Source organism: Pezoporus wallicus, unplaced genomic scaffold (assembly GCF_028554395.1).
Source record: "Pezoporus wallicus isolate ANWC-B61680 ecotype Strahan unplaced genomic scaffold, APGP_CSIRO_Pwel_v1 contig_5908, whole genome shotgun sequence".
In the NCBI taxonomy this organism is placed as follows: domain Eukaryota; kingdom Metazoa; phylum Chordata; class Aves; order Psittaciformes; family Psittacidae; genus Pezoporus; species Pezoporus wallicus.
In genome coordinates this window covers 68,630-84,377 of record NW_026635282.1, presented here as the reverse complement: position 1 = coordinate 84,377, position 15,748 = coordinate 68,630, and the positions used below count along the sequence as shown (strand labels likewise).

At 49.3% G+C, this 15,748-nt stretch overlaps 1 protein-coding gene across 14 annotated transcripts in view; it reads left to right on the top strand.

The window, feature by feature from the left end:
• PTPRF (protein tyrosine phosphatase receptor type F) overlaps nucleotides 1-15,748 on the top strand; it is a 398,994-nt gene that overhangs the window by 319,658 nt on the left and 63,588 nt on the right. For 9 of the 14 annotated variants that reach the window (XM_057416512.1, XM_057416531.1, XM_057416501.1 and 6 more), the window contains 5 exons: nucleotides 1,800-2,069; nucleotides 6,135-6,716; nucleotides 7,283-7,416; nucleotides 8,420-8,564; nucleotides 13,643-13,948. In XM_057416512.1, the coding sequence (XP_057272495.1) occupies nucleotides 1,800-2,069; nucleotides 6,135-6,716; nucleotides 7,283-7,416; nucleotides 8,420-8,564; nucleotides 13,643-13,948 (1,437 nt within the window). The remainder of the gene's footprint in view (nucleotides 1-1,799; nucleotides 2,070-6,134; nucleotides 6,717-7,282; nucleotides 7,417-8,419; nucleotides 8,565-13,642; nucleotides 13,949-15,748) is intronic. The other 5 variants (XM_057416581.1, XM_057416599.1, XM_057416573.1 and 2 more) reach the window with 1 other exon arrangement.

The window sequence follows — 15,748 nt, the reverse complement described above, 5'->3', positions numbered from 1 at the left end:
GGTGAAACTGTATTCTCATGACTGTGTAGCACTTGAGTACACTTTCAGTTCTGTCTCGTTTGGGGAGCGCTGCCCCATCAGTCAGGTAACGCCTCACTGGCTATCACTCATGTAGCTATTGATTTGAGATTTAATAATTGATTAAAAGAAACAACCAGCAAGATTTTGGATTTAGACATTCAAAAAAGGAGTAAAAAAAAAAAAAAAAAGAAAGGCAAGTTATCCTTCCCCTGGCTGGTAAGGAGCTAATGAGCCCTGTTTTGTCACCGAGACGATGTGTAGTACACACACGATGTTGACAGTATTGTCTCATTTATCACAAAGTCTTAGCTCTGTTGTACATGCTAGCGTGGGGGCTTCTGTGTTCAGTCTATTTCTGTGAGCCTGTTGCTTTGGGGATGAGTCATCAAAGAGAGTGCTAGTGGAATTTGATTTGGGGAGAGTGAGCTTGGCAAGCAGAGCTGACACCTCTGCGGCTCACGGGGCTGTTAGCAGCTTTACTGCCTGTGGAGACACCATGGTAGCAGGAGCCAGGCCAGGAGAGCAGTGTCCCTCTCATCCCCCAGCGCCCGTGGGGCCGGTTGTGCCTGTGGTGTTCTGTAAGCTGGCACCGCTCTTGCTCCTGCCCCATTTCCACCTGCCCCAAGCACCACGAGTGTTGGCTGCTCCACCAGCACTGATGGAGGAACATAATTGGCAGGAAGAGGCTCCTCAGGAGCCGATCAGTCGTGAACCCGGTCACTGCTCTGGGGCTGCCTTTCTGGTGGAGGAGGCTAAAGCAGAGCAGGGCTGCTGGGCGAGACACGTTCGAGCAGTTTCCCTTTTTAACTACAGACTAAAATGAGCTTGCCCAGAGGAGACAAAAGATTTACCGAGCACAGTTGTTTCTGTACCCTTGCTTAAATAGGCCCATAACACTAACCCTGAAGAAGGGGCCTCATTTCTCAGTGTCATTTTCCTGACGGGAATGCATATGGCAGGCAGCTTTAGAGCTTTATTGTAGCTGAGAGTTGCTTACAAATAAGTCTTGAATGAAATACCCAGCAAGGGCTTGATATGAAGAGAAGCTGTGCAATGAAATACAGAGGAATACATCTCCCGAAGTGCTGCCACAAAGGTGGGAAGGGTTCTGCCAGCCCAGCTCTCTTCTGTCAAAATGGATATGATCTCACATCTGTCAGGATTAGTTCCCTCCTGCCCAGCAAGGTGATCTGTTCGGGCCCTGACAATGTCATGCAGCTCTGGTGACTATTTTTTCTGAGCCAAGGTAGAACCTGAGTTACATTTTGAAAGGAATTATATTTTATTTAGCAGTGCACGTGTGCTAATTCCAAAAGAAACCCTTTTGCTGCTCCTGCCCAAACCCTCTGAGGTTTAGGGGACAGGTTGCTTTACTCTAGAGCTAATAAATTGAGCAGGTAATTCTGTTTTGCAGAGCTTCAGTGGGGCCTGCACAGAGAGAGTGTGTGACTGGCATTTGTGCATGCTCTCTAATTAGAGGAATGTAATTTAAATGGAGGAATGTTTCATGTTAGTAATATGATTTCAAAAGGCTATGTTTGGAGGGAATGGATTGAGCCATCCCTTAATGAGTTCTTCTAATAAGATGCCAGTGGCTAAGGAAGGAGAGCAAAGTGCGTGCAATTTGGCAAAGCAGGGAACAGCTTTTGCACTTAATTTTATCTGTCCCAGGGGATAGACAGGCAAAACTATTGAACCCCCTTCACGTACCACCGCAATGCAACTGAGTGCTCTCTGCTGGTTCTGTGACCCTACTAGCTGTCTCCTCCTTGTTTCAGTGCGGCGTGTTGCTCCTCGATTCTCTATCCCTCCGAGCAACCATGAGGTGATGCCTGGGGGGAGCGTGAACCTCACGTGCGTGGCAGTAGGTGCTCCAATGCCCTACGTGAAGTGGATGGCTGGTGTGGAGGAACTGACCAAAGAGGATGAGATGCCCGTCGGTAGGAATGTCCTGGAGCTGAATAACATTGTGCAGTCTGCCAACTACACCTGCGTGGCCATCTCCTCCCTCGGCATGATTGAAGCCACAGCCCAGATCACTGTCAAAGGTAAGCAATTACTCCTTGTGATGCTTCTGATTGGGTTTCAATAGTGTAGCCCTTTGTCAAAGTATCATTGGGTGCAGAAATTGACTGCAGTCTCCTGTGACTTTTCCACCTTGTAAGGGAGGTTCCCAAACTCACAACTTCATTTTTTCCTGCTCACAGTGTAGTATTTGCTTTGGAGGTCGTTTCTGCATGTTTCCACATACATGTGGCACGATGGGAGACAGGCTTATGTCAGACTGGCTCCTTGTTATGCCATGAGGAGACCTCACCAAGCCTGTTCATCCAACAGTTTCTGGCTTGTTCTGTGTATCAGCAGGATCAGCTCAGCACAACAGTAGGCCACAGACTGTCCTGGAGAAGAGGGCTGTGGATGTCTAATCAGAGAGCTGTTTGCACAGAGATGTCCCTTGCAAAAAGGGTGGGACAAGAAGATTCATCTCAGCAGTGTGAAGTGCCTGTGGGCCTCACCAGAATGAGCATTCCCACTCTCCCCTTGCAGGGAAGAGCTGTCTGTGTTCATTTTATAACTGTTGTGTATTCCTCTGTCAATGTTCTCTTTTCTCCCTTACCACTCTGCCTTTTCCCCTTTCTCCATCTTTTGTTGCTGTCATAGAATCATAGAATTGTTAGGGTTGGAAAGGACCTTAAGATCATCTAGTTCCAAACCCCCTGCCATGGGCAGGGACACCTCACACTAAACCGTATCACCCAAGGCCTCATCCAACCTGGCCTTGAACACCGCCAGGGTTGGAGCATTCACAACTTCCCTGGGCAACCCATTCCAGTGCCTCACCACCCTCACAGGAAAGAATTTCCTTCTTATATCCAACCTAAACTTCCCCTGTTTAAGTTTTAACCCGTTACCCCTTGTCCTGTCACTACAGTCCCTAATGAAGAGTCCCTCCTCAGCATCCCTATAGGCCCCCTTCAGATACTGGAAAGCTGCTATGAGGTCTCCGCACGGCCTCCTCTTCTCCAGGCTGAACAGCCCCAACTTTCTCAGCCTGTCTTCATACTGGAGGTGCTCCAGTCCCCTGATCATCCTTGTGGCCCTTCTCTGGACTTGTTCCAACAGTTCCATGTCCTTTTTATGTTGAGGACACCAGAACTGCACACAATACTCCAGGTGAGGTCTCACAAGAGCAGAGTAGAGGGGCAGGATCACCTCCTTTGACCTGCTGGTCACGCTCCTCTTGATACAGCCCAGGATACGGTTGGCTTTCTGGGCTGCAAGCGCACACTGAAGCTGGCTCATGTTCATTTTCTCATCAACCAGCACCCCCAAGTCCTTCTCCGCAGGGCTGCTCTGAATCTCTTCTCTGCCCAACCTGTAGCTGTGCCTGGGATTGCTCTGACCCAGCTGTAGGACCTTGCACTTGTCAAGGTTAAACCTCATGAGTTTGGCATCAGCCCACCTCACAAGCGTGTCAGGGTCCCTCTGGATGGCATTCCTTCCCTCCAGGGTATCAACTGAACCACACAGCTTGGTGTCATCGGCAAACTTGCTGAGGGCGCACTCAATCCCACTGTCCATGTCAGCGACAAAGATGTTGAACAAGACCGGTCCCAACACCGATCTGTGAGGGACACCACTCGTTACTGGTCTCCAGCTGGACATTGAGCCATTGACCACAACTCTCTGTGTGCAGCCATCCAGCCAGTTCTTTATCCACCGAGTGGTCCATCCATCAAATTGATGTCTCTCCAATTTAGAGACAAGGATGTTGTGTGGAACAGTGTCGAACGCTTTGCACAAGTCCAGGTAGATGACATGAACTGTTCTACCCCTGTCCATCAGTTCTGTAGCCCCACCATAGAAGGCCACCAAATTGGTCAGGCAGGATTTCCCCTTAGTGAAGCCATGCTGGCTGTCACCAAGCACCTTGTTGATTAAGGTATGCTTCCTGCTGCCATTTCACAGGTAGCTTTGCCCCAAAGAGGATGTTATTGCTGATTGCTGACCACATTGCAGCCCATCCAGACAGCTCTGTAGTGGGAGGCTGAAGCACGTGCCCTGCCTTTCCCATCTGGGGCCAAGCAGGTCCACACTATCCCTTTCCTCCTCTGCTTAACAGTTGATTTGTAGATCAGGTTTCCACAGATACGTCATCTTCTGAGTCTGTCTGTTCTCTCTGTTCTTGCAGGACCCCTCCTGCTCTATGGCCACCTCTAGCATCGAGTTCCTGCTTGAACAAATCACAGAGCTGAGCGTTAGCCCTCTCTAATCTGAAGATTAACAGCAAATTCTCTTTTCCCTGGTGCTGGTCAGAGGATGCTTTTAGCCTTAGCTGCACAGTGTTCCTTTTACTCATAGTGTCTGCTTGTCAGTAGCTTTTCCAGCTCTTGTTTTCTTACAGAGCACAGGGGTTGCCTTGGTTATAGTACCTACCCGAGAGTGTATGAAAGAAAAGGGCATGATGAGGAGGAGGTTTGGATGCAGAGGGAGGAGGTGGGACCTGCACCTGGTTGCCCTGACAGTTTCCAGTATTTACCTCTTTGTATCTGGGACAGCTCTGCCTCACTCCCTCTTTGGCTGACATCCCACTGCCACTCCAGGACTGCAGAGGTCCCCAGGACAGAGAGCAGTCTGCTCAGCTCCTTTAGCCCATTGCCTTCCTCCTTGTTTCTCTTGTCTGTCTTTCCTGCACCTTCACTCTGCATATAGTACTGCCTCTGACTCTAATTCCTTCATCCAGAGTTGCCTCTCCTGTGCTTACTGGAAAATAGACAGTTTGCAGGGTTAAACAGGAGAAGTATAATGACACAGAGCTAATTGCAGTGAGTGCATCGAAGGTACAAGACCTATGCCTTGCTCACATACAGGCTGCACACCCATGCGTAAACTGGCAAGAGTCAAGCTTCCAAAGGAAAAGGTGGATGAGTGTCATCTGTCCTTGAAAGCTTGAGAGAGGCTGCTAGGATATGTGTTATGTCAGGCTGTAATATTGGGCAGGATATTTGACTTCCCTGAGTCATCCTTGGGTAGATGTGTGGTGTCTGGTTGTGGGTTACATGCCCTTTCCTCCCGTGCCAGTTCAGTCCTCACCGATCTTTGTGTTCCATGTTGCAGTAGCACTGGAAAAAGCATCTTCCTCAGCACTCCTGTGCTGTAGAGATTGCCCTCAGATGAACCATGTGGAAACTGGAGACCTGTTGGCTTTGCCAAAGAATTAAATACTTAAGGATCTTAATTTGGGCTAAGCATTTTTCCTAGTTCCTCGTCAAGCACAGCTGCATTACAAGTCACTAATGACTTTAACTAGAGTGGTTCGTAGGAGTTTTAAGCTTACTGTAGACTTTCAGTCATTGTCTTTAAGTATTTGTGTACTCTGCAAATCTCTCTCACTCACTCCTCTTTCTTTGTTGTCTTGGTAAAATGGCAAATGCGGAAATGTTTGCTTGTGGTAGTTGTGTTCTCATTAACACTTCAGAGATGTCAGTGTCATGGAGTACTTGTGTAACAGTTTATTGTCTGGTTGCAGTTTGACACACCACCCAGTGAAATAGTGGATGTGAAAGTTGGTAATTTCTCTGGCTGTATCCCTCCTGCATGTGTTGTAATACTTACAAGACATTCCCCCATCAACCCATCTAACAGCACTGTCCATGAATTCCCTATGGCCTAAGATGCTGTCTCTGTGGAAGTAGGAGCATAGCTGCAGATTACCTGTGGTGCTCTGATTGCTTTACTGTATCCCTTGTAAATCAGCTGTACACCTGGCTTCTGGGGCTAGCCCAGCCCAGCAAGTACCTTCCCACTGCCAGCTGAACCCCCATGACAGAAACATTCCTGCATCCCCGTTGAATTACCTTTATTTAGCCTGCTGCTGGTAAGTGCGTCAAGCACATCTAATAACATGATTGCTCTGTTTATCCTTCCATTAAGAACCACTTCAAGCAATATATGGTAATATAAAAATGCATGTTGTAGAGTATGAAATGATTTCTGCCTTTTAAAGAAGAATGTTAATGGGAGGTGGCAGCTCCATTTTTATCCCCGTGCACATTGCAGGGTTTGAGCTGACTGAATTATTTAAATCACACCTCTTTGCCTTCCAATTGCAGCACTGCCAAAACCTCCAACAGAGCCATTAGTGACTGAAACAACAGCTACCAGCGTGACCCTCACCTGGGATTCAGGCAACTCTGACCCCATTTCATATTACGTCATCCAGTACAAGCCCAAATCTTTGGAGAGTCAGTTCCAGGAGGTGGATGGTGTGGCAACAACCCGCTATAGCATAGGTGGGCTCAGCCCTTTCTCGGAGTATGAGTTTCGGGTCATCGCAGTCAATAACATTGGCAGGGGTCCCCCCAGTGAGCTGGTCGAGGCCCGGACAGGAGAGCAAGCTCCTTCAAGTCCACCCCTCAAAGTCCAGGCACGGATGCTGAGCGCCAGCACCATGCTGGTCCAGTGGGAGCAGCCAGAGGAGCCAAATGGACAAATCCGAGGGTACCGTGTTTACTATACCACTGACCCGCATCTGCCTTTGAGCATGTGGCAGAAACACAACACTGATGACAGTCACCTTACCACCGTTGGGAGCCTCATCACGGGGACCACGTACAGCATCCGTGTCCTGGCCTTTACTTCAGTGGGTGACGGACCCCCCTCGGACATCATCCAGGTCAAAACGCAGCAAGGGGGTACGTATGGAGTGAGGTGCCACAGCTCCGCGTGCACCTCAGTGGTGTGCTGCTCGGCTGTGTGTCTGATCTATACCAGGCATCACAACTGCACTTAATGATCAACCAGTTGCGTGTCAGAGTGGCATTCCCACCCCACAGCTATCAGATTTAAGCCGTCAGCTTGTCCTGGGTAGTTGGTGTCAATCTCTGCAAGTAACGCAGCCCGCAGTTTTGTCTGAGATGCAGTGGCTAAAAATGTGACACACGGTCCTGGGCATGGACGTCGGCACCTGTGTGACTGTGCTGAACCTTTCTGGGGTCTCAGTATGCGTGTGGAAGGAAGGAGCGGGGATGCAGACAGGGGCTGGAAGTGAGCACGATTCCCATAGCCACCCTCCTGGGTCCCAAAGGTGCCTGCTTTTTGCCTGCATTCTTCCAGGAGCACAATATGGGGGAAAGGGAGGAAGGGAGAATCCAGAAAGAAAGAAAAAGGTCCTTGCAAGGTGAAACACAAGCTCTGCAAAGCCATGCTACTCCTTTGCCTGCATATGCTTCCCGGCACTAACCATGTGTTTGGTCCCCAGTTCCTGCCCAGCCAGCTGACTTCCAGGCAGAAGCAGAGTCTGATACCCGCATCCTGTTGACGTGGCTGCCTGCTTCTCAGGAACGCATTACCAAATACGAGCTGCTGTACTGGGAAGGGGAGGATGGCACCCAGGTGAGGATCCTGCCTCTTCATCAGCAGCACTTGGGGTCGGATATACCAATTCAGCAGCTTGGGAAAGGTGTCTGCTTGAGCTGGGGTGACAACAGGACCATTTCTTCTCTGCGTTTCTTCTGTCTCAGGGGTGTGTATAGGAATATGGCAGTCTCCGGCTTCTGTGTAAGTGACCTCAGCAGTGCTTGTTGATGCCTAACAAAGTAACTAGTGACTGGTTTGGGACTAAAAAGACTCCAGAATACCATGACACCATCCTTGAGGCATCCTTACTGCTGGTGCCTTTAAAGACAGTAGGGCTTCTAGGTGGGTCTGAAATGGCTTCCAATATGTGTCTGCAGCTCCAGGACTGGTTACACTTAAGGAACAGGTTGAGGGTGACCTAGAGAGAGCCCTTCCACATTTACTGCCAGGTCCTTAAAGGAAGTCCAGCTCTAAATATATGAAAAGCAGTGCTGGCTTCAGGGCAGCACAGTGAGAGCTGTGCAAAGGCAGCTTCACAATGTCCCATAGTCCTCTTCTGCATTCATAGTGGCATGACAGCTGCCAGAAGTCAGTGCCCTCCAGGTGAAGTGACAGCAAAACAAGTCCTTTAGTGGCACTGTTTAGGTGCATTAGCAATCCCAACTGCTTTAGGGCTTTACTTTGTTTCACAGGCAGGCATTGTCTGTTGGGAGAAAACAAACTCGTGTCCTGTGCCTCTCACGTGAATTACAAAACTAGTCCCAGCATTCCCACAAAGACAGTGATAGACAGTGCAGACTGGACACGAGTGTAGCCTGGCTGTCAGAGAGGTCTGCCAGGGTCCTTGTATCACTCCCAAGAAGTTCTATACCTTGGATGTCATGCAGAACTGCAACAGGTTTGACAGCGTGACTGTGACTTTCTGTGGAGCCAGAATGGGTGATGGAGCTGCCTATTCCCTTGGCATGGAGAGCTGAGCACCAGCTTTTCTAGATTTTCCAACTACATCAAATAATCTGTGTTTCCTTTTATTTGACAGCAAAAGGTGGAGTTTGACCCAACATCCTCATATGCCGTGGAAGGTCTCAAACCAGACACGCTGTATAAGTTCCGTCTGGGTGCCCGCTCAGAGCTGGGGGTAGGAGTCTACACCCCAATGATCGAAGCCAGAACTGCCCAATCCAGTAAGTGTCTGATACTATGCACTGCTGAAGACAAAGCAAAAGCAGTCCAGTTTCCATTGCCTGGGCATGGAGTAGCCCAGTACCTCTGCCCTTGTGGGTCTTCAGGGATGCCAGCATGGAGTTTGCTGAAGGGTGTAATGGGGAAAGTCACCTGGGGTTTTGGATCAGGGCTCTTTGGCAGAGGGGGTGCACCCAAGTGGTAAGTTCTTTCTTCATGTCCCTTTGATCATGCTGTTTTTCCCTTAGGATAGATTCATAAAAACTAATGGAGGAATGAAACAGGCTGGGAAATTGCTTTGGAGAGCTTGATTTGAGTGGGTTTGTGTATCTCTATGAATTTACTGCCATGCAGACAAGCTGTCTGGGCAGGCAGTATATGAGTGTTTGGCTCTATATGTGACTGTCCCCAAACCACTGGATTTTCATCACTTCCCATTCCAGCTGCCTTCCTTCCTCCGGAGTTCATCTCTGGTCCATACACTTGATTGATAGCAGGATGAGGCATTCTTTAAGGCCAGATGAGCTTGTGGCTCTCAGGCAACTGGAGGAGTCAAAGTTTGGCAAAGTGGCTGTTTGCCTGGGTTGTATGAGCAAGTAGGGCTGCTGCTTCTGGGACTGCAGCACTAGGGGAAACCAGAACAAGATGCAGCTGATCTAATAGAGAGGCTAGATAATGAGGTGACCCAGGCAATATCACTTTCATCCTCGCTCTGCCCCATGTGATCACAGAGCAGGAGTTTGCATTGCTCTGACTGGCAGCTCAAAGTGCTGTGCATAAGCAGATTAGGGCTATCAAAGGGCCCTGCGATAAGCTCGTTTTCACTAACGATTTTTGGGCTCGCCATTATGCAAAGAGCATTAAAAGGGGGGGGAAAGACATTTCTGTTAGCACCGTCTGTCTGGGATTTACTAGCTATGTGGGGTGAGCAGTTGGCAAAAGCAGCCAGCCTTCCCTGCAGGGAGGGCACCAGCATGCACAGCAGCTGAGAGCCTGAGATGGCCATTAGAAAGGGAGCTCAGGCAGGAAAGAGCAGCTCTGCTCACTACTGGAGTGACCTTCTCTTTGAGGAAAACTCAGCTTCATTAGCATATCAGTCGCAGGGATTCCTCCACCTCGTTAAGTGAGCTAATGGTGGCTTAGTGCCACAGGATAGGCAGGTATGAGAATGGAGAAAGGTTCAGATCATGCAGTTATAAATATTTGAACACTGAGAACAAATTCCAAGTGTGGGGATTTGTATACCTATTTCAGATAGCTTTTGTATTGATAGGCAGAGGTTGAAGCAACTCTCCTGCCACTTAAATTAATTCCATCAGTGGATGCTCTTATCCTTGAACACACTTAATCAGAGACGGCTCCATGCATAAATGAGTCCTTCAGAGTCTCACAACAGTCCAAGTAAGCGAAACCTCTGCTTTGTGGACTCTTTAAGGCGGACATCTTCCCATGACCTTTTCCACATGCTGTCTGCTCACAGGGGATCTCATACTGGTCTGTTTTTCAGGTTTTTGCTTCGCTGGCTGGTGGAGCAGTAGCTGTCTGGTTCTGGCATCTCTTTAGTAAGAGAAGTATGCACAGGATAGAAGAGGTTTGGCCACAGGAATAACTTTGCTTGAGCAGCGAAACCCTCCTTACACTGAGGGACCTACAAGTTCTTTTGATTTATCCAAGAAGTGACTAGGTCTTGGTTTACAGGCCCCTAATTGAGAATATTTCTGGTGACAAACTGTTGGATGAACAGTCCCAGTGCAGATTGAATTCTTGGGTACTGAGGGTCTCAAAGTCAAGTAGGCCTTTCAGAAAGCTCTGCTTAAGCTCAGCAGTTGTGTGCAGAACTTCCAGGCAGAAATTCTTTGATCTTCACATAGCATCAGATGGTTTGATTGGTCCCCTATGGCTTTAGGATTTGCTAATCTAGAAAGAGTGTTGCTTCCAGTTTCAAACTGGTCTCCTTCCTGCACTCTTCCATCTGGTAGCCCTGAGAAAGGCTGTTAGATCTTGGAGGTTGACATGTTGAGGTGGGACACAAACTGCAGGAGCAGTCAGGCTCCTGCTTTCCAAATAGCCTGTCTTCAGGCTTTATTCCTGGCCCTAACAAACCAGTCACCGTAAGGTAGGAGGCACATCATCACTAGTGAGTCGCTAATGAGCTGGAGAAGGACATCTGCATTGCTGCTGCTGGGCTTTTCTTGTGGCATCCCTGCTCAGGAGTGATAGGGGTGCTTTTCCAGGAAGGCCAGATGGATGCAGTGCCCCTTTGCGCCCTTCAAGCAGCACAGCTCAGACCCCATCTTCTGAGAAGCCTCTGGGCTGTCTTTCCTGCTAAGCTGCTTACTTAGTTGTTGGGCACCCTGCAAAGCATACAAGCAGTGCTGCTTTGAGGGCCTGAGGAGCATGGGGGAGTTTTCCAAGAGCCTGCACTGCCTCAGGCAAGCAGTGTGATACAGGAGAAGAGCCCGTAAAGCCTCAGCATTAAAATGCTGTTCTCGCTTAAAATACAAAGGTGGGTCTTGAGGCTGCCTTCTCCCTAGTGTACAGAGTAGGTGGGCTGGGTGGGTGCACAGGACTGCTGTGGACCAGCAGGGGAGGCTGGTGTGAGTAGCCTGGAGGCAGCAGAGGTTTGTAGTGTGGGTACCTCTACGTGTGTGGGTGCATGCTGCCACCCAGTCTGCTCTTTGCTGGCCCCAGGAGGGACAGTCCCACTCCTTATGCATTTTAAGTTGATCCTGCTCATGTTACCAAGTTTTATTTTGTTTTCTTTACATGTTAATCTGAGTTTTTTGCCTTGCACATCATGTTTATAACTCTTACCCAGTCAACTTTTTACCTGCCCACCCTGCCAGCCATAGCTGCCTTTGAAGAAGTTCACTGCTGCATCCTAAGTGATGCTGTGGAGCAACAAAGCCAGAGCATATCTCTTCTGTGAATGGGCTCTCTGCAGACCATGGCAAAGGAAAGGCTTGCCAAGCTCCTTATGTCTCATCTGTCCCTTCTGACCAGTTGCTTTGTCTCAGCCCTCTCTGAGCTCACTCTTGGTGTTGCTTTGGTGTTACGTCTTCCTACTCTCTTCTCTGCCACTTCTCTGCTGATTAACCAAAAAGACTGTGAGGATTAATTTTCTACCCTTGCTCCCTTCCTGTATACCAGATGGCAGAGCAGGATCAGCCTTCCCTCACATAAGCAACTGTTTGCTTCCCTTCCACGCACTGCTTTGACTTCTCTTTCCCATAGCAGCAGTCTGATTCTGCTCAGGCATCATCTCTTCCAGATCCATCACTGCCCACTCTCCCTCCATCTTCTCTCTCTCCAGACACCTCAGTGCAGGCGTCGGAGATGGGCCCTCCTCCCTGAGCACTGAAGTGGGCACAAAGAGTTACAGGCAGCCTGTGAATGTCTCTGCAAGCAAATGGGCCTCGTGTTCTACAAACAGAGGTCACCAGTGGCATTGGGAAGTGCTGCTCTCCCCAGCTTTCCAAAATCTTTTCCCACTACCAGCCTGTGCTCAACAAAGCCAAGGCACAATTGTTGGGTGCTTTAATTATCTGAGATCCCTGCTGCTGTCTGGGTAATGTAGGTTGTGTTTGCCTTTGTGCAGGCAGTGAGGGTGGCAGGCTTCTCACTGTGCCCTAGGAAGGCTGGCTCTGGTGCACTGATGGCTTCAAGGACTGCAGCATGAGGAAGGGCACCAGTGTTTTTTCAGCCTTTTTTAGGTTTCTGGGTGCAGTGAAGAATGGAAGCAGCCTTTCATCTGCCATAGCAAAGCAAGATACCTTGTACCAGTCTTATTGCAAGCCAGAAGCTTGCTAACCTTAAAGCAATTGTGTGTGCTATTTTTTGTGAGAGTGCCCTGCTCTCTCTGCTTAGGGCTCTTCTCTTCTGTGCAAGCACCTGGGATTGCACCCATCTCCCTTGTGCCTTCCCTGAACAGGTGGGGGTCCCTTCCTTCTTCATTCTTTCCACCCTTGCCTTCTTTGCAAGCATGCTGTCTGCAGCATCGCTGGGCAGTGAGGCCAAAGGAGAGGAGCCTGCTGCTGCTGTGGGAGGGCTCCCATGTTGCTGGGGCCCTGTTACAACAGGACAGCAGTTCTGCAAGGCTGGAGAAGAGAATGAACCAGGCAATTGTCTAGAGATGCTCTGCTTTGTTCAGGTTGTCTCTTCTTTCCTGATCCCTCTTTTCACCCACCAGAGTTGTTTTGCTGCTGTTCCCCAGCAATGCTGTGTGGCAGCCAACTGCTTCTCATCCTGAAGCATCCACTGCCCACTTCCCATTCCTCTCCCTGTGGCCACTTAACACTGCTGGGGCTTAGTAATTAATGCAAACTGCAGATGTTTTTTTTGCTTGTGAGGGGACAAAACCTGCCTGCTTTCCCCTGTACAGCTCCATAGGCCAGGAAGCTCCTGAGGCAGGTAACCAGTTTGACAGGCATGAAGCAGTTGGTCCCAGACACTAGGCACGCGTGCAAAGCAGCACAACCATGTTATCTCCTGTTTCCACGTGGTGCCTGGGTCAGGATGCTGCTCACAGCTGATGGTTGTGATTCCAAACCCTGCCTGGACACACTCCAGGCAGCCTCAGTCACCTACTTTCCCTACCCTCTTTTGTTTCCTTCACTTGACTAGGAGCAGGTTTTTCAAGCCTTCATACAATCTGGTGTGTGAGCTTCCCTTCTGCCACTCTTGCGTTCTATAGCTTCCTACCTCTTCTGGTTTCCATCTGCTTCAGATCTTCACTGAAAGCATCTTTCTTCTCCCTACCAGTCTCTCTCTCATGATCTTTCCCTTACTGCCATTTGTTGTGTTTGGTAAAGTGAGTGTCCAGAACTGCTTTGGGAAGAGGTGTTCTCTGATGCAGAACAGCACTCCTGTCCCCATGCTGTTCATCAGGCTTTCAAATACAGATTGCCCCTAGTGCCATCTTTGATCTGCAAGGCAGGCAGGCAGTTGTCCAGGAAGCTGCTGGCTGAATGTCCATGTGCATGTTCAGTGTTCCGTTGGCTGGGTAAAAGTTCCCTGTGCATTTTTGTTTGTCCTTCCACTCATTTCCCTTCATCTCCCCACTTCATTTATTTATCCCCAGCCCCCTCCGCCCCACCCCAAGATGTCGAGTGTGTAAGCACCAGCTCCACTACCATCCGGGTAAGTTGGGTGCCACCGCCTGCCCAGAGCCGCAATGGGGTCATCACCCAGTACTCCATTGCCTACCAGGCAGTGGAAGGAGATGACAACACCAAGCATGTGGTGGATGGCATTGGACGGGAGCACTCCAGCTGGGAGATCAAGGACCTGGAGAAATGGACCGAGTACAAGGTGTGGGTAAGGGCTCACACCGATGTGGGGCCAGGACCGGAGAGCATCCCCGTGCACGTGCGCACTGATGAGGATGGTAGGTGTTACTGAGCAGCTACTTCAGCTACCGCATTGGGGTAACCAGGTCTCTCCTAGCTGAGCCGCTGGAAAACGGCGGAAAGGGAGTGGGGATATTGGCCTTGGGAGTGCTTTTCAAACAGGACTGGAGGCTGTTGGAGCAGTTCCTTAGTCAGCTGCTCCAAGGAGTGAGTCTCCTTGGTTGCCCTGGAGTGGGGTAGGGGAATTGCTCTGCTGGCCCTTGTTTTGATATGATATGGTTGCCTCCAGGCTGTGGGTCAGATCTCCTGGTGTGGTCCCACAAGGGTCCTGTGTGAGTTAGCAGTGCTTCCTGCACAAATGAGGAGGCAGTACACTGCTTTCCCATTTGGCTTTCTAGTGTTTGGTGGTGGAGGTTTTCCATTTTACTGAAGGTAATGTGAGTTTTCTCAGCCAAAGGCTTCTCTCACATTGTGAGATCGGGACTTAAAGTTTACTTGTTGACCTGAAATCCAGCAAACTAAAGAGGGCAAAAGAAATCCATCTGAAACTTGCAGATACTACAGGAAAGCTGCTTCCTGCCCCAGCTTCCAGGCAAGCCACAGATTATATAAATCTGCTCTTCCGCTCGAGAGTCAGAATATCACATGGACAGAACACTTTACTGGATACGACAGCTTTAAAGAGAAATTGCTTTGTATTAGCAGGGCTGTCAGTTATGTCATCGTGACTTAAGCCAATTCCTTTGAAAGTGTCAGAGCTCAGGGTGACAGTATGAGCTTCCATGGCTTCATACTGACCCCAGAAGCTGCAGGTTTAATGGGAGAAGAAAGAGATGCAGCATGCAGGCAAAGAAGGGATCATCTCTGCATTGCTCAGTCAGCATAGCAAATTGAAACCAGGCACGTTACAGTTTCCGTAAATGGGCTGCCAGTGTCCCCCATGTCTCCGTGGCTCTGGAAGCGGTGTCTGGGAATGCTTGCTGACTGCATTCCTAAACTGGCAAACACGTCTGTATGTGTCCTGCTGCCTCTATTGTTTGCTTCAGTTCTCATTCAGCAGAGTTGTAGCCCAGGGGAAGCTGCTACCCCAGAAATGTCGCAGCAAGCACTCTCACTTGGTTTTTGGGCACCATGGTTGGACATTCCAGCTTAGCTGTCAGGAGTGATTTCATATCCCTCTGACATGGTGATGTTTGGTAGATAGCCGTGATGAAGGAAAGAAAAATGCTAAACTGCTAAATGCTGAATCTGAAAACAAATCGAACTTTGCCTGTTTGGGTCTCAGACACAGCACATATTCCCATAATGGGGTAAGATAGTGTTCTTCGCTGTGGTGTGCTCACACTCGCACCTCTTCGTGTCCCTGCAACATCTCCATATCTCCTGCTGAGGCCTCCCGCCTTCACTTGCCAGCAGAGCTTGACAAGCAGCTTCTGCCTGGTTCTCAGGGAGGATCTTGTTTTTCACTTGGACTCCCAACTGTGTGTGTGGGCAGGTGTCATGCTAGGGCAGGAGAGCCCTGTGGCTTGTGCAAGGTCACTGCGCTAAGTGAATTGCGGATTACAGTGTAGGCTGCTCCAGCCAGAAGGAGGTAACTATTCAAGCGCAGCCCCCTTCATTCCCATACATTGAGCTGGCCTCATGGTGCTAAAGTGCTCTGTTCCTCCTTTCTCTATTTTATTTAATTATCTACAATTAAGAAGGACATCTGGGGAAAATAATGAATTGCCCTGCAGCTTAAAAACTGTGCTTACCTGCTGGGTAGCTGTTTCTTCCCATCTAGTTGGTTGAAATAGCAATCCTCATTATGTCTGCTTGTCAGCTATCCGTCCCTAATT